At 37.9% G+C, this 24,216-nt stretch overlaps 1 protein-coding gene across 2 annotated transcripts; it reads left to right on the top strand.

Moving 5' to 3' along the window:
• The first annotated feature begins 2,789 nt into the window (after nucleotides 1-2,789).
• RAB3IP (RAB3A interacting protein) lies at nucleotides 2,790-21,492 on the top strand. Of its 2 annotated transcripts, XM_026052785.1 has the most exons (10): nucleotides 2,790-3,065; nucleotides 3,258-3,519; nucleotides 7,664-7,759; nucleotides 10,328-10,405; nucleotides 10,758-10,961; nucleotides 15,004-15,132; nucleotides 16,849-16,961; nucleotides 19,974-20,073; nucleotides 20,174-20,243; nucleotides 21,171-21,492. In XM_026052785.1, exons 1-10 carry the CDS (start codon nucleotides 2,815-2,817, stop codon nucleotides 21,251-21,253), a joined length of 1,386 nt encoding a protein of 461 aa, XP_025908570.1. In that variant the 5' UTR covers nucleotides 2,790-2,814; the 3' UTR covers nucleotides 21,254-21,492. The 2 variants fall into 2 exon arrangements, with proteins under 2 accessions (XP_025908570.1, XP_025908571.1); XM_026052786.1 differs by lacking the exon at nucleotides 7,664-7,759 and having other exon boundaries at nucleotides 21,171-21,476.
• The last annotated feature ends 2,724 nt before the right edge of the window (nucleotides 21,493-24,216 follow it).

A 24,216-nucleotide genomic window follows, 5' to 3' on the forward strand; every position in this document is an offset into this window, starting at 1 on the left:
GGTTCGTTCTGTACTGGATTATGACAATGAGCAAAATTGTATATCATCAGAATTGTATCCTCTCATCTAAAAGAAAAATAATAATATATTTGCTAGGCACTAATGCTGTTCTAAGTTTTCATTCTATGTTAATATGATAGAACTAGTATAAAGCTAATTTGTGATTTTGTTTACTTAATAAGAGCTAGATGCCTTGAAATATGTCAGAGTATCAGCTTTTGTTCACAGTGGCAGAATTTAGACTACTAAAGAGTGCTGTGTCAACAGTGTAGTTCTTTACATACTGCCAGCGTGACTCCTAGTAAAATTCTTCTCCACTTACCATGTGTTTAATACTGCTTCACAGCAGGGTTGCTTACTGTTGCCTTCCAGCCAATAATACAAAYCCAGAAAAAGCCTTGAAACAAACCTATAACACCAAAGTTTGGTGAGTTTTTTTGTTTGTTTACCATTTGTCTTCTCGAGAGCTGTTTTCCCAGAAGAGCAATTTTACTGTTAAGACAGCTTGGTTTTTCACATGTATGCATTAATGCAAWCATAAATGCATAACACTTTTATAGCTTTTTTCTGATTTTCATCAGTCTTGAAAGTGAGATGTTTAATAGGGACTTCATTGCCTTGTATTGGAAATGTATCCAACTTCTGCTTGCTCTCTGTTAAGTGAGAAGAAAAGGTTGTGAATGAAAGTGTCTTGCACAGGTGGCATGTTTAAGAGTGCCCATTTAACAGATTCTGGAAAAAGTTTAGCTGAGAGATCGTAGTTTCAGCTCTCCAAGAAATAATTTATATAACCTTTTTACTTACTRTATAAAACAAAACGATCTTTTTATGGCTATTAAGTATACTACAGGATATAGGCAAATTTCAGGAAAAAGTGGTAGAAAAGTGGAAAATTTCTCATAGGAGTAGGATCATATAGATGGGACTTCTTGGTAAACATATGTCCTTGTTTATCTTGGATTGATGTAATATTTGGGGGGGGGGTGCAGGTAGAAGTGGACTCAAGCACAAAATAGTAAGCAAACTTCTAAACAGTTTTCTTTGTATGAGACTGAGACTTTCTGCCCTTCATAATATAGCYGAATTTATGTAAATTTTCATGAGAACAAAAAAAAAGTAGATCTTGGAGTTTGTTGTCTACATTATATGCCTTGAGAGTATTTGCTCCAAAAATTGAAGTTCTAAGATTTGCACAGGGATACTGAGAACTTATTAAAATTGAAAAAGTAGTTCTTCATGAGCTATTTTCATTACAGATGACTAAATTATATACATATTAAAATAAGCTTGGAGAAAAACTTAAAAGATTTCAGCCCAACARGGCATGCACCTGCAAAGAACCAATGGTGGTAGCAAGGCTAAGCAGTTAGGTGTGGTGCAACTACCAAAAATTAAGCCAGTCAGATTGAGGTCTTTAATGGAACTAGCAACACATCTTTCAAGTTTGAAATGTAAAATAGGGAACATAAACCCTAGCTTGTGGGCAGAGGAATAACTGGTAGAAAAGTTGACTCCGTTTTGCTGTCTCAGCTAYGTGCTCCTTCTGAGCTTTTGTTTTGCTGKTTTTTTTTTTTGAGCAATTTCCTGGTTGCCCCTGGGTGTGGAGAAGGCAAGCAGCCCAGACAGCCCTTCCTGTGTTGTTGTGCAGAACCCTATATCTTCTTCTCCTATGTTCTGTTTGTTATGAAGACTGAATTTCAAAGAAGAACCAGGAACATGTAGAGCATTGTTGCCACCATGCTAGTATTGGGAATGGCTGTGGTGGTCAAAGAGTGGTGGGGACTTTGAAAGCGTAGATTTGAGCCCAAATTGGAGACCGGTGGTGTGGCAGGTTTCATCTGGGCTGATGAACTTAAAGAGGATGGTTCTGGAATATGCTTTTCAAGTCTGGCAACTTTTTAGCTTATTGAATGTTAAAACAGTAGCACGTAAGAGTTGCACTGCAGAGCTGAAAGCATAGTTGACATTTAACCTTGAAGAAACCRCATGTAGTTTTGGCAGCTCCTTCGTTTTAATCTGCTGGCTCAACACCCTTTATCATCAGGCAGTGCATATATTCAGAATGTTTATGGTAGTTAAGAAAATCTGTAGGGAGAACAAACAATGTTATTTGTCAGACTTACTTGAATGAAACTTAAACAAGCTGTTCATATTTGTTATTATAAAAAAGCTCCAGAGCACAAAACTATAATAGTGTTTTCTTTGTAAAAGGTTTGTTCAGCTAGTGCTGATGGTTCAAAATAGAACAGATTTCTGCAGGTAATAGAGAAGTATATTGCTGTCTGTTTTTGCCCGTGCAAGGTCGTTATTGTGCTTTAACTCTGGGCAGTTCCTTAGATGATTCTTGTTGGATGTGGTGGGTGGGAAACAGTAAATAAGACATCTTGTTGTCCACAGTAACTTCCACTTTTCTTTCTAAGTGTACCCAGCAATGGATAAAACAGCTTGTTTAGCACTATAACTATTGATATTTACATGCTCTGTGAAAAAACTGAGATACAGCACAGGCTGGGCGATGGTCCTTCAGTTTAAGATGTTCAGAAAGGACTGAATTTTTGATTTCCATTCTTGACACTTTCCCTGTGGTTTAACAAATAGCTAATGAACTGGACATACATGCAACAATAAGCAGATATCATTATCTCTTTATGTTTTTGCAAGATTATTCTATGTTTTCCATTATGACATTAAATATTCTAATGACATTTTTAAAATTCAAATTATGATTATTATCGGATGTAACTAAACATTTCCTATTTGCCTTCTGATAATATGTTTATTTAATACAGGGTTTCATATGATGAGGCTTTTATTATGGCCAGTGACCCCTTGGAAGGCTTTCATGAAGTGAACCTTGCTTCACCTACTACGCCAGATCTTCTGGGAGTAAATGAGTCTGGGACTCAGGAACAAACTACCTCACCCAGCGTTATCTATCGACCACATCCTTCTGTTGTGTCCTCTGCACCAATCCAACCCAATGCATTAAATGTTTCTGAACTTCCCACACAACCTGTTTACTCATCTCCCAGACACCTGAATTGTGGAGAAGTATCAGGTGTCAGGTAAGTAGCGTGCATCTGTTTAATTAATGATGTTCATACATAGAATCTATTTCTTTTACTAAAGACATAATTTAATTTTTTTGTAACCTTAAACTGTGTTTGTTAATGGTACATTCAACACCATTAATGTCATTTGTAAAATATTTCATCTAAATATGTTCTTTAAATAAAGAAATATTGCTTTCTTTACAGCATCAATGTTACCGACGCAGTACTTTGTGCTACCTCTGGACTCCAGGGTGGGTCATTCAATCACAGTAATTCCAGAAAGGAAAGCAATAATGCAGAGAGAGAGTTTTTGCAGGGTGCTACAGTAGCAGATGTTGCTGAAGGAAACGAAGATATTTTTGGGTTGAGTACAGACAGTTTATCTCACTTACGGAGCCCRTCTGTACTGGAAGTGAGAGAAAAGGGCTATGAAAGATTGAAAGAAGAACTTGCAAAAGCTCAGAGGGTAAGACTTGTTGTCTTGTTCTCCTGCTGTTTGTTTCTTCAAAGTGCTTCTAATATTATAGAATGGTAGATGGACTGGAAGGTGCAGTCTGAATTCATTTATTATAGAATTATTATGATGTAGTTATTTTATGTAAAGTTATTCTGAGTATTTGCAGTGCAAATGTCCTAGTCGTATTCCCTGATAGCTTCTTTTCCTACTGTCCCTGCTGCTTACCATGGAAAACTTTGGCTGCAAAGTGTGGTTAAATTTTTTTTTTTCCTTTTTAGAAGTAGGCCATTCCTTCATTCTAACTTTTAAGAAGAATGACTTTCTGTCATTCCATTGTTATTTTATAAGTACTTATAGACACTGATTATGTACCTCTTGAGTCTTCTCTCTCCTACGCAATAGGAGTCTAGTGTGTGTCAAGGAATATTGAAATGTTTTAGAACACAGGTGCTTATGATGTATCATAGGGATGCCTGTGTCTAAAAGATACAATAAAGATGTCACTGGTGTTCTTTGGAGTACTATTCCACCACACTTCAAATTGAATATTACCTTTAAAGACACTGTGACTCAGTTCATTTATATTTGTAAAGCGCTTTATCTTGTTTGGATGGAAGGTGCTATATAAATACAAAACCATCATTTATTGTGTTAACATCCTTCCATGCATAAGATTCTTCGTAGATTTTTATGCTGTCTCTATTTGTGCACTTCTTCTCTCTCCATGTTTCCCTCTTTGTGTAGATTTAAGCTCATCCTATTTTATGTTTGAACTTGTTTTCCTCTGTGCTTGTTACCTCTCCCAGTTGAATGTTGTCGTCACTTCTGTCATAGTTGTGTTGCCCTTGTTAATGTCCATCTTAAATATGGATTCTGATACCACTTCTGTTGATGTTTTATCTCTCAGTAGTTGCTTCCTTTTGTGAGGCATTTATCTGGTTAGCATTTGACCAGAGACAGGACACTAACCAGGGCCAAGTTTGTGGACTTTCCATGTGACTATATAATCCTAGCAGTTAAACCTGAAACCTTAGAAAACAAGAACAATTAAAGTTTAAATTTGAGAGAGCTCTCTAGCTGTGGAAGAAGTATAAAAGGACAGTTAACAAACGTCAGCTTCAACTCAGATCTGTTAGAGTTCTCTTTTGAATAAAGAAACACTTTTATTCTATTGTCTCTTAAGCAGAAATGTTTCCTATTTTATCCTGAAACTTGTGTGGGTGATTGTCTAGTTCATAACTCATGCTTTGTTAAGGTAGTTTTATAAGGGAAAGGCATTAAAACTGTTTGAACATACTGTGATAAGTATTTTTCAAACACTTTGCATGTGCCTAACAATAGTAATTCAACTCTAATTTGAATGTTGATTTCAAAGTCTTTGTTAGTCCCGAGCCCATTTGATTGTTTCTCGTCAATGTTTTTCTGGATGGATAGCTTCCCTTTGGCGTGTCTGTTTGAATTTTTCACTTCCAGAGCTGTTCAGTAACAGGAGTCATGGAAGAGGTATTTAAACACAGTACAGAAATATCCAAACTTCTTTAGTGATCATAGTTTTCTTTCACTAGAAAGAGCTAGCTTTTTTTTGTATCCCTCCATCATTTGCCCTACCTAAAAATGCATCCGATTACTTTCTCCCAAAAGTCATGGCTGTGTGTCCACCCCTGCAGTACTGACGTAGGCCAAGTGGTCTTGAAACACTTATTTCCAAATATACCCAGTGTTCAGATGAGTATTCAGTTTAAAAATCTGCAGAAATGTACTCCTTAGTGTTTAGCTTGTTGGGTTTTTAAAGTGTTTTTTATTTTCATTTTTTATGACTTTGGACATTTTTTAATCCCTAAGATTTGTTAGGGAATGTGAGGAAAAATGAGAATTACAATTGGCATTTGAATTTTTGTGGGGTCACTGAGCCTTGAAAACTTGTATACTGCCCCAGGGTGAGCACAACAAACAAATCTGGTATCTTGCCTTTCTCATTTGTTCCAAATGCCTAACCCAAACTATAGACTGTTACCGTATGTAATTTGTTGCAGTTGTGTTTGGAAGGGAAGCTATGAAAGAATGAAGGAATTCTAAAGCTTATGGATTCATTCCCTAATTATTTTCTTCATATCCTTGCTGCTTTGAATAAAACTTTTAATAAGTTCTAYTTTTTGTATTGGAGAATAAATGTGAAAAGAACCCTACATCTGAGACRCACACACACGCACGCACAGTATGGTTCTTGAACAAAATACACAGAAACAAACAAAAAAACTTGTCCCGTTTAGTCATGCCGTGTATTTTAAGACTTCAGGCTTTACTGCTTGAGGCAAACAGCATCACTGGCAAAACAGGGGTGCGTGTAAATCTTCCAAAGGTTTCTTTGTGTCTTGGTGAGAGGAAATATTATCTACTTCTGTGTTCTATTTTCCTTTTCTGTATTTAATTATCTTTTTGTAGGGATGCTTGAGGGGAGAATAGCTAATTTCTACAGAACTACAGATAATAAGTAGGAACTGAATACTATTTGAGAAATACTGTGAAAAAAGCATTATCGTTTAAATGGTACCTAATAAAATAGTTAAAAGGCTGCATATGGAAATGGAAAGATCAAAATGGCAAACAAGTRGAATAAAATGAATAAAAATCAGCTAAAATGCTCAAAATGTACTTCTCTCTCCTCCCCTGCCCTCTCCCCCCGCCAAAAAAAAAAAAAGGAAAAACAGAAAGAAGGGGGGAGAGAATCCTAGAGAGAATCCTTTGAATACTACTTAAGTCTTAAAYGCATGTCAGATCTGGGAACTGAAGTCTACTGAGAGCACCTTTCATCTCGGTGGAAAATCTATTGCTAATCTGRCTGCAGAAATTGAGAGCAAGACCTAGTATCACCATCCTCCAAGGCAGAATGTAATTTTCCATATAGTTGCATAAAAGTCTTCTGCATCRTGAAGATTTTTGGGAAAAAATGCTAATTACCTCCCAGAAATGTGCAGGAAGCAGGAGATTTTTGGCCTTCWTTTTTATGGCTTTGTACCGACTGCTCTCCCAGAGTTTGCTGAAGGCGACTGTGCTCTTTAGGAGCTCCTGGAGGCTTGTGAAGCAAGTTCTTGCTGAGGTGTGTATGAGGTTTCTGATGTCTCAGTGATGGACCTGAGGCCTTGAGCCTTGCTTTTCAGGCACGGTGGTAGTGCCAGAGCCTGTCTGGTGGGGGAGAGGAAAACAGGGAAGGATGAGATGCAATAGGGAATGGGAGGTATGTCCAGAAAATGCTTAAAGGGGCYTTCATAGTGCTTTTTTTCCCCCCCCCTTCCTCTCAATCCTTCTCTACCTTACAAGAGATTCCAGGGTTTAATGGATGGTAAAGAGCTCTTTGAAATTTTCTATCAAACCTTTTGTACTTTCATGCAAAATTATTCCTTTCCCCCCCCCGCCCCCCCCCCCCTTTAAAGTTGGGAAAACCCTGATAAGCTGAGGCATGAGTAACCTTTATACTGCTGAAACTGTATTGAGGTTGCACTGTACATGTGATGTAGGCAGGCTTCCTGCAGCTGTGGTCTAGTGATGCTAAAGACAAGTAACAATGAAATTCAATGAAATTCCATCAAGCTGTTCTAATTTGGTTTCTGTATCACTGCATAAACAATAATTAAGATATAATTGGAGTATAATTTTGGAATTGTATTAGTTGTAAGGAGACTTGTGGGAGGTTAAAATGTGTAATAAAGTATATTTTAAGATTCTGTGAGCAGACCTGAGACAAAAGCTGTTTTTGGAAGAATTTTTTTTTAAACAAGTACTTAAAAAAAAAAAAAAAAACTATCTTAAGGAACAGGTATATATAATATTAGTATTCTGCCTCTTAATATTTAATTTCATCCATATATTAAGTAGAAAAAGCCATTGTACTTCAGAATATTATGAAAATTCTGTTAGGTTAGAGATGCTTTATACTGGCCTGGTAGGTTGTTATATAGCAGGAATAGCTATGTGTGTGCAGCGTTAATTTTATTGCTTCTAGTATTAAGATTAATATTTTGAAAGGCTTTGTTTAGCACAGGTTGTATATGTTCCTCCTCTTTTTAAATTTTTTGTTCTTCCCGTTGTGGTATTAGCTTTAAAAGGCCAAATAATTACTCTTAAGTTAGAATAAATAACTTTCAATTTTCCATAGGAGCTGAAGTTAAAAGATGAAGAATGTGAGAGGCTTTCTAAAGTGCGAGATCAACTTGGACAGGAATTGGAAGAACTTACAGCTAGTCTGTTTGAGGTTTGTTGGAGTCTTCGATGTGATATACTTAAAGGAGGCTGAGCCAGATATTTTTATGTAGAATCAGTGTGTTGTGTGCTGATTTTCTTTTTCTACAACGAGCTTATAAAGGGATCTGTGTCCTCCAGACTGGTGTGTGCTTTGAACTAGAGGCTTAAGAGCAAACAGTAGATTGTTTTTTATTTAGGTGAAAGAGACCTTGCTGAGCTCATCAGCTTCTTAGATGCTAAATGAAGAAAATAAATGAAGAAAATAAGGACAATATATCAGGAATCTTAGAACTATCTTGGCTTATTTTTTGGCATAAGTATTCTGATGCAGCTTCTCTGACTGTCAACAAGGCTGTCTGGATAAGAACTAAATTTGGGGTTGCTGTGGTGGYTAAATACAAAATCAGTTTGAGATTAGTGGAGGCAGTACAGTACTTTTCATGCTTTCAGCTTTTGAATTTGGGGCCTGGCAGCATGTTACTCCCACTAACGTGAAAAGAAATATGAAACTTCGAGTAATGTACCAGGGTGGACATGGCTGCAAAGTGAGAAGCCTGAACTTTAAGTGGGACCTTTTCATTTGAGAAGAGGACAGTGGTGCCAGTAGAGTTTGTGATCTTGCACCACATTTGGAGGAAAAAAGAAATCTGAAATGCATCCTAGAAGCAGGATCAGTTGCCTTTTTATCATGAAATTCCTAGAGGCTAAATTGTGATACACACAACTGTCAGAATAAATTTCWTAATGCAGGGATACTCTAGATATTTAAAATATTACTTGTATTGTTTTTCAGTATATACATAGAAATATAATGTTCGATGTATATTAGKGTATTTAAACCTATGGTATGCTGTTGCTATGGAAGTGCTATCAGAAACTGAAAGATTTTAATATTTAAAATCAAATTGCAAAGTGCTCTGTGGGTTGGCTATACATCATATTTCATCATTCCAGTAGGGCAAAGTTACTTAAATCAAAGTGGCTTTGCAGTGTGGGGAACAAATAAAGACTGGAAAGATGCYTTTTAGTGTAATATATATGTGTATGTTGGTGGAATTAAACTGGCAAAGAAAATCTTGGGCCCACATAAAATTGCCCATGAAATTTTGTATTAGTAACACTTCATAACGTAGATCAATGTGTCACTTAATCTGTGAATCTATTTGAATAAATTTGAAATATAACACATTGGTAATGATAGTTTAATGAGTTAATTATTTATAACCCCAACTGTTATGGATATGTCACTTGAAATATTCTTTTATCATTGGGTTTCACTGAGAGTCTGTAATGAAAGACACCCTTGTAGAGTCTTGATTTTGCACTGGGATCTATAGCCCTTGGTTTTGTGTTTTATTCTGAATCCTGCTAACTGCAGCAACTGTATAAATGGATGCTGGAGCTTTTATTAATGTATCCCAGTGGAGGATCAAGGCTGTTTAGCACAGCTGGGTGTCTATGTTAAGTGATTGCATGTTAGTGTTGGGGTTTGCGACATGCACTGCTTTGCTTTCAAAGGAGCATCCCTAGATGGATACTGCATGGTCAGTGTTAAATGTGTCTGTACACATTGTATAAATATGTATCTTCACATCCCTGCATGTGTCCTGTTAAAGAGACTTCCAAACTCATTATATGTACTTGTGCTGTATGCCAGTGGGAGCCAGATCTTTTCATACCATGATGTATTAACTTTTGTTTTATTTATATAGCGTCCAGATACGTGCTAGGCGCTTTACAGATATAAGAAGGATCCCTATCCCAAGTAATTTAGCCAGGGGCCCTCWTCCTTCAGTTTGTGTTGCCTCAGTAAATGCTAAGAAAGAATAGTAATTTGATCATAGGCAGCAAATGGTTGGATCTGGGCTTACACAAATTCTGCAGACAGAAGTCTTAGAGGTATAAGGTAAAAGGATGTTTTAAAAAAAAATCCCAGTCCTTTTACGCTTTCTTCTTGATTTATTTGCTTACCTACATTAATTTTAGTATTTCCTTTTCTGTTCTATTTAAGAAATGCATATTAATCCATAACCTATTTTTAGCTTTTACTTTGCCTGTTCTACTGGTGATGAGAATGCAGGCTTCATAGTCATTCGACCAGTTTCTTCATGCAGAAATTATAGTTGCCAACTAAAACTATTCTGGCCAGAAGAAGGGAGCAGTTCCTTGAAAGGTGCCATTGTGCCCCGGTTGTTTTTGTTGCTCCTGGTTTGAGCCTTTCCCTTGAGGGATCAAGGAACTTCACTTGGCAGCCACTGAAGCTTGACTGGAGCTTGGCATTCCCGACAGGTACTGTTTCTGCCAGAGGTGGGTTAGCTGCGAATGGGTGGAGTTGCTCATTTTCTCAGCCTGGGCTCAAGCCAAGGGAAAGGAACTTGATGATCCAGTGATGAATCCAACTTGAGACATTTGCAGATATTTGGGGAGTACAGAGCTATTCTAAATCCAGGGGATTGTTGCACAGTTTATTAATTGTAAATAATATCCATGAGGCAAAGAAGTAGGATGTACTCCTTAGTTTTAAGTGGATCTTTTAAACTTGTGTGAAGTATTTATGCTATTTAAACTTCTTTTATAGGAAGCACACAAAATGGTTAAAGAAGCTAATGTCAAACAAGCTGCAGCAGAAAAGCAGTTGAAAGAAGCACAGGGGAAGGTGAGGGTTTTCGAACTTTCTTGCTTTGTATTTTCATGTAGTTTTGAATCTAAGTGTGAATGGTGAAGACATAAAATGAGCCTTGCGTGTATGTATTTTTATATACTAAATGCTGTCTAGACTTATTAACTAACACATGGGTTTACAACAGGCAGCATTCTCATGTAGCTAGCCAGGTGCATAGGAAGCCAGTCTTTACTGCAGTGTGCAGTTGCACAGGGCTGTATGCTAGTACTGCTGGAAAATAAAGTCTTGATTTGAATGAAGATAACTGAAATTGCTGAAGGATTTAATGTATTGAAGGAGTTAATATACTGTGGTCTGCTAATGACTTTATATTTTCATTTTCAAGATCGATGTCCTTCAGGCAGAAGTAGCAGCACTGAAGACGCTGGTACTGTCCACTTCACCGACGTCGCCGACCAAAGAGCTTCAGTGTAGTGGAAAAACCCCTTTTAAGAAAGGGCATGCAAGAAATAAGAGCACAAGCAGTGCTATGGGTGGCAGTCATCAGGACCTTACCATGATGCARCCAATTGTAAAAGACTGTAAAGAGGTAACAATGCAAGGAGAGTTTTTTTGTTGTTGATAAGCAAGCTTTATTTTTTTAATCAGAGTAAATCTGTATGCTAAATCGTCATGTAGTAGTGAATACTTTCAGAGATATTTTGTCCTAATGAAGGAAAGATTTTCTTAAGTACCAATAGTTGACAATTTTCTTTACTTTTAAATCTTCAAAATGTGGTCATGCAAACTCACAAAAGAAAATCCTGTCAAATTCGCAAAAGAAAATGAAAGAAAAGGTACATRGAAGATACAGGCATGATTTATCTTATAGGGAATTTCTAAACCACCAATGACTATAAACATGGAGGCTGTAATTGGAGAAATATCCTTGTCCTGCTCTGTAGCTCATGCTTGAGTCATTGCTGGCCATTGTCAGAGAGGGTGGTGGGCTCAGTGAATCTTTAATCTGATTCCCTGTGGCCATTTTTATACCTTGGTTTGACTTCTGTCATTAAACACTTATGATATATGCCTTTAAATGTAGAAAAGGGAAAGATTTTCAAGTCTCTGCTCAAAAGCTTTGCATCCTGCCTATCTACTTYATGGGATATACAAAATGTTTTTCATTTCAATATTGAATCTTAATTGCACTCAAGAAAGACCCATCACTTTGTAAGCATCAGACTRAGGTCATGTCTCTATGGTATCCCCCTCCTGTGTGTGGCAGAAGTGGGAGGGAAGGGGTTTGCCCCAATTTCCTGTGGAGAGAAAGGCCTAAATATGAAGCACCTGCAGCAGCAGGCCCAGTCTGCTTGAATAGGTATTTCTTTAGTTCAATCTCCTTTATTTGCCACATGAGGAAACCCTCTGAGATTGATCCAGTCTGCTTAAGATAGGTGACTGTCTCTTCTAGCGACAGGCTAAGGAATCAGTAARAAATATCTGGATTTTCAAACCACAGGGAGTCAAGTCTTCTGARTGAGAATGCCTGATGGAGCGCACTGTGGGGCAGAAAAGGCCAGACTGCTGCTGGCCTAGGGCTTAGGACTTAGGCGGGGGGACTAGTTCCCTACTGCTTTGTTTTATCTAGTACTGTGTGATTTTGTCTCTTCCCTGTCCTCAGATAATGCTTAATGTAAATGCTTATGTGTTTTTTGGGAGCTGGGTCTGGAACTCCACCTCTTGTCTCATTTTTATTTGCCAAACATTCCCACCACTTGGTTAGTTCCCCCCTCCTGTGCCATTTTCCTGGTGCTCAGAGTGAGCTGCAGAAGGAATGCTCTTGCCCAGGGCAAGCAGTGGCCTCGTCTTGGGATGCGGGAAGGGGGGCTGTGACACCCTCATGGAGAGTCCAGAACCCAGAGTTTTCCCTTCCCAGGCTTGGGATGAAGCCCTGTCCCTGTTCACATTTTTTTGTGGAACAGAGGCAGTGTCCAGGTGACTGCCTACCCTAAATTGCAGGAGTGGCAGAAAGTGACAAATTCTCAGGAAAATGGTACTGAGCGTGGATATGCTCAAGGATAAGTAGATGGATTAACAGGATTTAAGAAAGCTAAATAGCTGTGTACAGGCAGGTCATGTTAGTGTAAATGCTGCTAATTACATCTTTTTTTTCCCTTAAGAACTGAAATGTTTTTATTCTGATACTGTATTTTAATTGCTTACTGTAAAATTAAAACATTAATTTCAGCCAGAATTCTGATGACGATTGGCTGTGTATTTAATTGTAAGTAATCAAAACTTTGATCTAGTGGAAGTGCAAGCAAAGGCAGGGAGGAGATGCACATACAGTGCACACAAAGTGTAGGTGAGAGAGGAAAAGCATTAAGTTATGTTCACAGAGACATTTTTTCTGAGGCAGCTTCATTGTATATCATGGGCTTGGGGGAAATGAGTTAAATGCATCTTAATGCTTAGACTTTTATAGAACAAACTAAAAATGGCTTCTTTTCCCTTGCCAATATCTCTTGATGGTGTTCAGTTTAAAGACAGACCCGAGAAGGGCTTTTAGGTAGGGAAATATTCCCGTAGGGAGTAAGTTACACCCATTGAGTTTCATTTATATGAGTCTGGTGACTTAGCAACCAGAGTATTTATGGATTCAGTTAATTAAGATTTTTTTTTTCTGATTATACCTGAGTGGAAGGCAAATGGGTCTAATAGTAAACAAATTTACCAATCTAATTTGTATAGTTTTTTTCAGCTCATTCCTCCTTCTCAAAACAAACTCCTCAAAATACATAYGTAAAAGAAAATGATGAAGTGCTGACAGCTTAGAGAAAGGGAAGTGAATAGGGAAGAGCAGAAGRTGGAAGGAGGTTGTTTCAAGGAGTATACTAATCTTTTTAATCGGATTACCCCAGCATGAATTATTTTTGCTTTCAGTGTCTCATTTACACTACTTTAATGTTGCAAGACATTAAAATCACACTTCGTTTCTAAGATGTATTTTGTAAAACCAGCATTARTATTTATTGGTACCTTTATTAAAAAAAACCCCTTTCTTCCAAAATACCTTTAATGTTCACTCCTTCGTTTTTCCTCTTGGTTTTTCTCTCTCCATTCTCTGTGGAGTGGAGAGGCAACCTGGGGGAGGAGTCTGTGAAGGCAGTAGCATGAGGATCTACTCCTGTCATAATAACCTGTTTGTATTTTCTCTGTTACTATCTGCCACCATTTCTATGGACATTTCTGTTTTCTCCCTGTCCTTCCATTTTCTGCCTTTGCTGTATCTCGTTGTTGTTGTTTTTTATTCCTCTGTCTCTATTGGCCTCCTACTAGTATCCATTCATATAACTTTACCTCCYTCCAACACGGTCACCTACATTTGCATTTCCTTTATGCCAGCAGACTCCCGTAGCAGCTCAGAGGGAGCAGAGACACGGATCTGGGCTTTGGAGAGTGTAGTCCTGCTGAGCTGCAAGAGAGGGTTTTAACGGGCAGGTAGAGGGGAGAGGCCCTGAAGGTGCATGTCAGCAGTCTCAAAGCCACTCTGAGTGGCCAGAGCAGAGCCAGAGTGTTTCAGTTCGGCCTGGGAGGTGCTGTGGAAGCAGCCTGCCTCACTAGGCTTGGCTTATGCTTTGGAGCAGCCTTGGCACTTAATGAATAGGATGCTTGTCAGGAGGAATGAAACCTGATGCTGGGCTCTGCGTGTGCCCGGTGGGTACCCAGGCATTAATGGGCATTCCCCCTGTGGGTTGGCTGCTTCCTAGTGGAACCATTGACTTTAATAGCAGTGATCTAGGACCTTTCTCAGTACCAGGCTTGGTAGGTGCCCTCCCACCACAGAGATAACAAAACTAAGTGGATAACGGRACACTTAGCTTTCTTTTCCCAATTTGGATAACTGCTGCTTTGATTTCCATTTTTGTTTAGTATGTGCCTGTAGACTGTAGGAACTCTGAGGAAGTCAGCTCGCAAACAAGGAGCCCAGTATGGAGCCAAGTGAATGTCCTGTCCTTCCTATTGCAGCATAGTGTAGAAGGGAGTTTGGATTTGGAGATGTAAAAGGGAGCATAAGAGTAAAGTTTGAAGTGATTTAAGTGATTTGTGTATTGAATTACAGATTTCCTTTGTTAGTACATTTATTGTTAAATATGTATTCTCTTTTTGCATTTGGATAACAATGTATTCAAATACTGTGATACTATAAAAATGTTTAGAATTGCACTTTTTTTTTGCTTTAGTTTTCCTTGATCTTCTGTAATTCACAAAAACAGAGAAACTAAAGCTGTAATGAAGATGTGCGGAGAAGTAAATTACTGGCTTTTGTCTGTTAAACAATAGCTTTACGTTTCAAGCTATTCTGGAAGCTTAGGAAATGAGGGAGAAGCAGTTAGCTTGTCGTTAGTGTCATGGTGACCAATGAAAGCACTAATTCTGTCTTGAAAATGCTGTTTTGAATTGCTCAAATTCAGGAGAGTGGGTTTAAGAAGGTGTCTTAGCAGCTGGGGTGGCAATAGCATTCTTTCACAGTGCAATGTAAAGCACATAGTTTTAATGTTTATTAGTTGTATGTGGATGTTTATACCTTTTCATCACCTGTGTGATAGCCACAGTACTAAAATACGTAAATCTTTTGTGTGTTGTAGGCTGACCTATCTTTGTATAATGAATTCAGATCTTGGAAGGATGAGCCTACTATGGACAGAACGTGCCCTTTCTTGGACAAAATCTATCGGGAAGATATTTTTCCATGTTTAACTTTCTCAAAAAGTGAGGTAATGTAGTCTAAACGCCATCACTGACATTTTTCCTTTGATTATCTTGTAAAAAGCCAACAATAAACTGCAGTAAAAATACTTCCAYTTGGAACTTTTTTTTATTTCATTACAGTTGAAACAGTTTACAGTGAAGTAGTGTAGCATGGAGGTAATCTGTTTTCCTTGCTCTCTGCTATTCTAGATAGAATCTTTTCAGGGACAGGTCATGTTACTCCTTCAGACTTTACTAGTTGAATCTACTCCTTGTAGGATGACACTTCAGATATACATTTTTGTAGAAATACTGTCCTGTTGCAGTCTCTGCTTTATATAGAGGGCAGTGGAGACCACAATATATTTGATTTTGTGGACATATTTTCTCCCTATCAATTATAGCAGCTGCAAGAACTCAACTTTAGGATTTAATGTTTAGGAGGGACAGTATGGGAATATAGTCTTAGATGAAAGCAGTGAAGTGACTCTTTTTCTTTTGCTTGTGATCTCACTGCCCCRTTTAAATACAGATGGAAGTCTGGGAATAAGGTGGAATTCATGCTAATTCATTATGGTTGGCATGGAGCATCATATGAAGCTCTTGCACCAGCAGGTTTATGCATCCTGTTTTTATCCCAGCAACTTCATTTGCTGGTTTCCATTTCAGTGGTGATACAATTACTGCAGWTTTGCATTACCTCCTGAGGAAAGAGTGAGGCTACTAACATTTGTCCTTTATTATCGAGTATTGTTTCCACGTATTGTGTACGGAGTGACTAACTCCTGTTTTCCTTTGAATATCAACTAATCTACAGCTAAATTAAATGATAAATTGCATGTGTTACGCTCTTGAAGAATTGGAAGTGCATTTATCTGACTAGCTGGTGCATTGCTTTCACTCATATGTGTGTATGTACTGTTTTCATCTGGTTTTGAAAGGTGGCAGAGGAAAACTATTTGAACTACCTTAATACTAACCTTGTTTTTAAAGTATGTAGGGTAGACTATTTGACCATACTTAAACAATAAACATAAACCTTCACATCTATTGAGGCCTGACAAACAATTAGCAGGTTTCTAATGTCCAAAGGCATGAATTTATCAAGAGTTAACATCACAAGCCATTGAGGAAAGTTGCCCGCTTTCTCTGGAAGGTGACATTTTTGCTAGGCTGCTGCTTAGAAGTTGCAATTATTTGTTCTGTGTTTTTTTCTCCTTATTGCTTAGTTTTATGTCTTTGAATGCACTTCATTCAAAGTGTATTCATTGTATTTCAAAAACTATGGCATGATTTTCTTTGTGCAAGATAAAGAAGGCATATTGCATCTTTTTTATTTTTTGGTGTAAGACAATAAAATTAGAGCATTTTTTAAATAAAKCTTTGTGCCATGTCCACAAAATTTTTTGTGCCATGGCGTGACAAAACCACTGCTAGTTGTTTGGGCTTATGAGGAGTAAATTTATTGTACAGGTTACAGATAAAATATATTTGACTAAATACTCTACTGTAAAGACAGTTGCCTTGTCTCACAGAAGGTGGTTATTTGAAAGGTAGAATTTAAACTGAARTCTTGGAATGGGGCCTTTTAGACTTTGCCTGCACCAATATATAAGGCACATCTGATGTGTCTGAGTGGAGCTTTTCAGTATTTCAAGCTTTACAGAGGCAGAGACATGTCACTAGTTTGAGAACACTGCTAATGCTAGGCTGTTCTGACTGCTTTCTACCTTCTTTTGCAGCTGGCCTCAGCTGTCCTGGAGGCTGTTGAAAACAACACTCTGAGCATCGAACCCGTGGGCTTGCAGCCTGTTCGGTTTGTGAAAGCTTCTGCAGTTGAATGCGGGGGACCAAAGTATGTCGAGCTACTAGACAAAAGGGAAATTTTAACCCATTTGAGAGAACTCTTGGATTGAGGGAACTGCTGTCAACTTGTCACCTCATTCGAATGTGTATATCTTAAACTTGTAAATATTTCCTAAAATCAGAGGTGTCAAGATTGCTGTTGTAAGCTTTTTTGGGGGGAAGTAAGCAAGAAATCAACCCCCCCATTCCTTCTCTCCCTTCCCTCCACTCCCAATAAATAAATAAAAGGTTAAATGACAAGAGGGGAGGTTATGAAGCTGTGCTGGTCCTAATGGATTCTAAGACAAGACTCAGTGTGAAGAGAGCTGTGGAGGCTTTGATGTTRGGCGAGAGGAACTTGGTGAGGCAGGAGTCCTTTGCTGGATGTGGAAGAGAAGGGAGGGATTTGTAGTGCATGTCTTAGGGTAAATAACCAAAGCCAGTGTCAATCTGGAGCCTTTCAAATCTTGAAACAGTCTTTTTGATTGGAAGTCTTTTTGGACAAATTGACATGTTTTGGCCAAACTCAATTTTCTGATAGACAATATCTGTTAAGATGTTATTTGGTTCTTCTTGGCATGAGAAGAATGTTTTCTTCTTCTTCCTGTCTGTTCCCATACTCCTCCTTTTTGAGTTCTCATTGTTTTTGAGGAGAAAATGTTTAACATGCTTCAAAGAAAGTGTTGTTCTTCCTTTTAAAGAAACTGCTTGAAATGAAAATAGTTTTATCACTTAGTCTTTGCTCATTTGTAGCCTCCAAAATTCAGTGATTCATATAAGCTTCAGGTTACTCCTGTCACCAGCAGGTGCTCTGAGTGACACCACAACTAGTGGAGCTCCTCAAGGGCTGCTGGTTTCGGTACCAGGACCCATCCCTGTGACCTGCACTCCACGAGTGCTGTGCTGAATAGACGGACAACCAGCAGCTGCTAAATAAACCATGAAAGAGCAATTGGCAAATTGACCTGAAATCACCACGTTTGAAGCAACAGCTCCACATCTTATCTTGATGAAGTACTCAAACCATAGTACTCATTTGCATCCTTCAAAAGTTTCATGAGAGTTTTTAACCTGTTTTGTCCTACCTAAGATAATTTCTTAATTAAAACTTACATAGTCCTTAAACAATTGGCTGGCTATGGATTAGCTTGAGAGGTGTCTTCCTGTGAACTAGGCTTTACTTACTTCAAAGCGTATCAGAAAAGTAAGTTTACTTCTTCCTTTTGTCAGCTGTCATTTAGTGACAAAGTTTTGGTCTATTGCTTGAGGATAAGTAATAGGTAAAGAATGTTTAGTATTTTGGTGTAATTTGACAGCAGTTGTGCTTTGCTTCAAATAACATTACTGACACTGGGAAACAGGTGTTCCTGTTTTCACTGAATCAGAATGACAGTTTCACATCTCTGACTTTCATTGAAAATTATATTTCTCTTAATTGAAAAAACTGTTCTTTAATAGCAGTATAGTATAGAAAACCCCATAAACYAACTAGAATAATGTTCTTAATGGAATTGCTTTCTTGTACAGTTGCCTGGGTGTAGGGGGAGCAGATGTGTAACATAGTGTGAGGGCCCAACAGCAAAACAAGGCAGTGGGAAGTTGATAGCAGCAGAGAAAGGTTCCTGTGTGCAGACGTGCAGGCACCAAGCATGGGTTTGTGTGCTGGTGGGTGCTTTTAAGTGCTGCCCTTGAGTGAGGCAGCTGGGCCTCCCCTCAGCGCTGCAGGAACTGTCCCCACGGGCAGCAAAGCACTAAGTTGCCTGTGCTCTGCGCAGAGCTGAGGCATTAGCAGCACGTGTCTTGCCAGCATTTAACCTGGTGCCTTGGAAGATAAAATATGGGAGGGGATTCTGTAGCTAGGAGGAAGCACGGGCTTTATTTTCTTGGCATTGAAAGCCTGTCTGTCTTGCAAAGGCTTCACTGAAAGGGAGATCAGCTTGTGTCAGCTAGCACAAGGTTTCTGGGATCAATGTGCTGCTGCCAGTCCTCAGAAATGCCATGGAGAGGCAGCCACCTGCGCTCTGCTGCTTCACTGTGTTTTACGTGGTTCTCTGSACCAGCTGCTGACTGCTTGAGGGTCTCTGGGCCACCACTTAGAACCACAGAAACTCAGTTATTTTTGTTTCACGTTTGGAAAGCTGCTTGTTCTTTGACCCTCTAATTTTATGTGAGGTAGCAATGGAAGGGAGAAGAGGCAGCAGCTTTTAGAATAAATTATCCAGTGGGTACCATAGCAACCTAGTTCATCGGAGATGTGGGAATGTAGAAATTCCAAATAAATCAGATTCCTGGAGAGAATGTATTAAAATTTAGTGTGCCCTTTCTCAGATTGGGTTTTGGAAGAATTTCCCGTTACTGGGGACCTTTCCTTATTTGTGAATGTGATACTTGCAGTAAGCCAAAACGAGCAAATTGGGTTATTTTACCATCACTTTTTATAATGCCAATGGAAGGAATTATTGCTGGGCCGTCTGTTTTTCTTTGCCTGAAATTCTTTCACACTCTGAATGTAAAATGCAGTTTAAATTTGGACAGAAATGTGAAGCTGGCCTCAGAATGCATCTTGCACAGCCTTTGGAAAATTAACTGTGATTCTAGAAGGCTGATGTTTTTATAATGAAATCTAACATCAAGCAGAAATCTTCTGTTTAAATCGGCATCAACTGATACTGCAAACTTTATTTCATGGATGAAGAGCTGGAGAAATCCCTTTGTTTCAAAGTTGTTGAGCTACCTTGAACCAGTGAATATGGGAGTATATGATCACGACTGAGTAAATATGCAGGAGCTAAGGAGAGATTTAAAAGTGAAAATATTTCATGATGCGCCAATGCTAAACCAAAATGAATCCTTGTGGAACTTGAATAGCTCGCAGCCAAGTGTAACAGTAATTTATAAAAAGAAGTCATAGACTCAGGTACCTATCCCAATATAAAGTAATTATTAGCACCTTAGACATGTGCAGGTATTTAGGCATTAATGTCAGATGTGTTTACTGAATTATACAATTCTTATTTTGTAGGAAATGTGCTCTCAGTGGACAAAGCAAGTCATGCAAGCATAGAATCAAATTAGGAGATTCGAGCAATTATTACTACATTTCTCCTTTCTGTCGTTACAGGGTAAGTAGGTCTATTCTTATTTCCATTTGAATAATAGTTATTTTTCCATACAGTTTTATAGCGTATGAGCTAAATCACTGTTTTTTTTATATTGATTCAGATCACGTCTGTGTGCAACTTCTTTACATATATTCGATATATCCAGCAAGGACTTCTGAAGCAGCAAGATGGTAAGTAGTAAAAATATTGCAGATATAAGCGCCAATTTAAATGGAGCCTTTTGTCTAAATCTTACATCCGTGCACAACCACACCGACCTGACATCCTAAATAAGTCATATGTTTGTATCATTGTAATTAGTAGGATCTAGTGATATCCCTCTGCTTCTATCAAGCTTTTAATAGCAAAGAAAAGATTCTAATCCACGTGTTACAACTCCAGTACTGTTCAGTAAGAAGTTTGATTTATGAAAAATTCTGTGATTGGAGGAGCTAGTAATAATACCTTAAGTTCTGTGTGGAAAATTAAGGTTCTTTCACAGAAAATGGAGATGCTTTAGGTTCAGTCTTCTCCTGCCCTTTTCTCACAGTAGTTCGTTTTAACCTTTGAGTTCCATTGTTTTATTTTGTTAATGCCTGATTCTGACTTCCAGGATTTTGGTTCTAATTGAATGTAATTTCATTTGAAAGTGTTGGGTTGTCTAGACAGACCAAGAAACTCCAGCTTGATTTGACCTGGGTGATCTATTTATTTATTTTCTTCRGATTTTAAGCAGCTAGCTAAGTGCAAATGGGAAAAAAACATTGTGTAAGCTTTTAAATTTGCAGAAAATGAGAACGATTGACAACAAAATAGAAAATTGAGAAACTGCAAATAATTTTCTTTTTTAAATTAGAGAACAAAAATCCAAATTGTTTTTTATAGGACCATCTTTGGAATATTATCAAAATATTTATTTTGAAAAACTTTGTTAAAGCCAACCAAAAATAATAGCTGTCATACATTGATTGTTGTTTTACAGATGTTAACATCAATTCTGAAGTTTCTMTAAACTTCAGGATGTGCTGCACAATGAGGCAGTTTGTATATCTCAGTTGAAATGAAATACTYGCTACTTCATTATGTTAATGACATTTCTACCTCTTTTGTCGTTTTAGTGGATCAGATGTTCTGGGAAGTTATGCAGCTGAGAAGAGAAATGTCCCTGGCAAAACTTGGCTACTACAAGGATGAGCTCTAGATCTTTTTACTCTGCACATGCATGAACTTCATTTAATATACATAACTCTGAAATGGCTGATTCCTTTTTGTCACTTGATATTTATTTCCACAAAGTGGGTCCAAGATTTTTCTCCTTTTGCAGATTGCACTAAGAAGTACTGTGATTGTTTTAAACTGACTAATGCTGTACATGCTTACATATGATAGATGAACAAATGTGGTAAGCACTTGCAGGTGTACTAGTGATTGTAATTTACAGTTGAAAACAAAACATCTGATTAAATGTTAGTCTGAAGTGGTCTCTGTCTTGTCTTCTTAGTAGTTTGTGATGCAGAGTGATGTGAACCTCTCTTAGAGAGGGTAGTCAAACTGTAAAACAGTAAGAAGATTATATGAAGAGTGAATGAATGCCTGCAATTTTTTCCACACTGAAGTGTTTAAATACATGTGTCACAGTTAATGGACAAATAATTAGGAGGACCTGGAATCTTTTAGAAGTGTTGATTTTCTATATTTTTAACTTTTAAATTAATGTCAGAGGAAAAGCACTTTATGATGAGTTAACAGCATAATACATCTGGATGGATGTCCTCGCAGTAAACTAGGGTGCTTTTTAAAGATGTCAAGGTAGAATAAAATCGCATTTTCATTCTTTAGCCCTYGCTTAGACAAAGTTTAGAAATCTGTCCTGACCTCTTTCAGTTTGCTGAAAACATTCTCTTCCCCTTTAACTTTTTTCATTAGTTTTCATTTGTTGTTGTTCTACCAGAAAAAGAAGAAAGAGGGAGGCAGAAGAAATATTCATTTTTAAATGAATTTAAGAATTTAAGAATGAATTAAGAATTTAAATGAATTTAAGTTCTTTTAAGAACATCTAAGTTGCAATATCATATACATCAACTTCCCATTGCTGTTCTCTCACTTTTAAAGTATTCTTTACATGAAATTCTTTAACACACTGACTGTAATTCTCTTGTAATGTTGCTTTTTTCCTCATGCATGCCACTGGCTACAAAAGGGAACCTGGAACCTGAAAAAGTATTATGTCGTTTTAGGAAGAATGTTCTTTCTGGTCAAGTACCAGCTGATTAGGATACATGGAGCATGGATGTGGTAAACTGCTGCAAAAGCCCTTTGGAAAAATTACTAGTTTCTTTTCGATCATGACAGCCTTTCTCAAATAYAGATATCTTTAAAGCATTAACAGGTAACCTCGCAAACATCAACAATAAAGGCAAGTTCTTACATAGCTATTTCTTCAACAAAAAGCATCTTTGTGGTTACGGTTGTTTTTAAGTAAGGAATTCTAGACAAAAATAACATTCTGTCACTACATCCTTCCCCAAAGTTTTCCATTTTTATAAAAGTAAATACAGTGAGCTGCAACATTTATACCCTACATGTGTTGCTTGCATGCAGCCACTGAAATCACCTTGTGAGAGTTGGCTTTAGCCAGTCATTTCAAGGAGAAAATAAGAAGAAATAGTTGAACCTTCATATTTATTAGTAATGGAATATGTGCAGTGTGGGCAGACTGCTTCACTAATAATGCAACATCCTTCTATCACTGGCTGCTAATTCTTGCTTTTGAGAGCTGGAGAAATTTGGACTTCTATCGCTGGAAGTTTATTTAATTTCACCTAAGGCAAAGGTCTGGTTTTAATGTTGGAAAACATTGTATTTGTTCCTATTATGTTTTCTACTAAGTTCATTAGTGTTTCCTAAATGCCCTAAATAAATCCTTATTACTCCTTAGTGTACATATTGAAACCAACCCCTTTTCAGGATTAGATAACAGTAGTTAAATGACACCTGCTAGCTGCTGCTGCCCTGAATAATCCTTCACGGGAGATGCTCATTTGAGCAGGACAAGTTCCTGCTCTTGTTAGAAATAGTAGTGCCAAGACTTAAAAGGCATCCCAAAGTTTATTGTGCAGAAACTGTTTCCTTATAGCTAGGTCCTGCAGAGATGTGCCAGTGTATCTTGAGTGGTAATGGCTGCTTGACTCAACTATTTCATTCTTCCCTGTATATTTAATATAATTTTTTTTTACCATGAGAAATCTGTCACTATAGGTAGTCACATCATCACAGTTACACAGTAGTTACTTGTCTCATTAATATAACTAGGAAACTGTCACCTTCTAGATTTTTTGTCTATACTAGAACTTTTGTTCATAACCCAGCACCTCTTAAAGCCAAAAAAAAAAAAAAATATTTTTTTTTTCCTTTTTTTTTCTCATTTTGGTTGAGGGGAGACAGAAGAGGAGCAGCCTGGGCTGTACACAGATGGGCCAAGAGAATGTGAATTAGTGTTTGTGCCTGGCCTTAAAAGATCTTGGTTCAATTTCCAGCTTTCCTGTACATTTTCCCATGTTACCTCAGACAAGCAGTTAATTGGAACTTCAGTTCTGTTACAGTAATTGCCTCAAAGTTCTACTCTGATAATTAAAAGAAACTGTAAGTTTTTTTTATCCACTCTATTTGTTCTAAGCCTTTGTGTGGGGTGGTAATTGAAGCCATTTAAGTGGAATTGGGCATATGCTGAAGCCATTRGTGGCTTTTACTTTCTTTTGCGTTGGTGGCTTTACATTTTTGTTCAGTTCTATGAGTAGTATTAATTGTATCATCCGAATGAAAGGAAAAAGACAGGGTAAACTTTATAGCTGCATGAGTAATCGTGGGCAGCGCTGGGATCAAAGGTCTTTAAAACAAGGAACGTTGCATGTGCAGGCCCGAGGCAAACGCATCTCCCGCGTCCTGCCTCGGGGCTTCTTGGATTCCTGACACGTAGCAGGGTTGAGATGTCACTGTGACATTAGGGACAAAAAATGAAATTAGCTGGGAGAGAGGGGGTTTGGACCTTCCGCAACAAGTCCATGTGGATTCCTTAATATATAACTAATCTCGACAAGACGGGGCCATTTTTTTGAGTGGAGCTCTTGGAAAAGCCGTGGCAAAGCCAAGCGCCTCTGCCTCGCC

Source organism: Nothoprocta perdicaria, unplaced genomic scaffold, assembly GCF_003342845.1.
Source record: "Nothoprocta perdicaria isolate Ctin4 unplaced genomic scaffold, notPer1 scaffold_91, whole genome shotgun sequence".
NCBI lineage: Eukaryota > Metazoa > Chordata > Aves > Tinamiformes > Tinamidae > Nothoprocta > Nothoprocta perdicaria.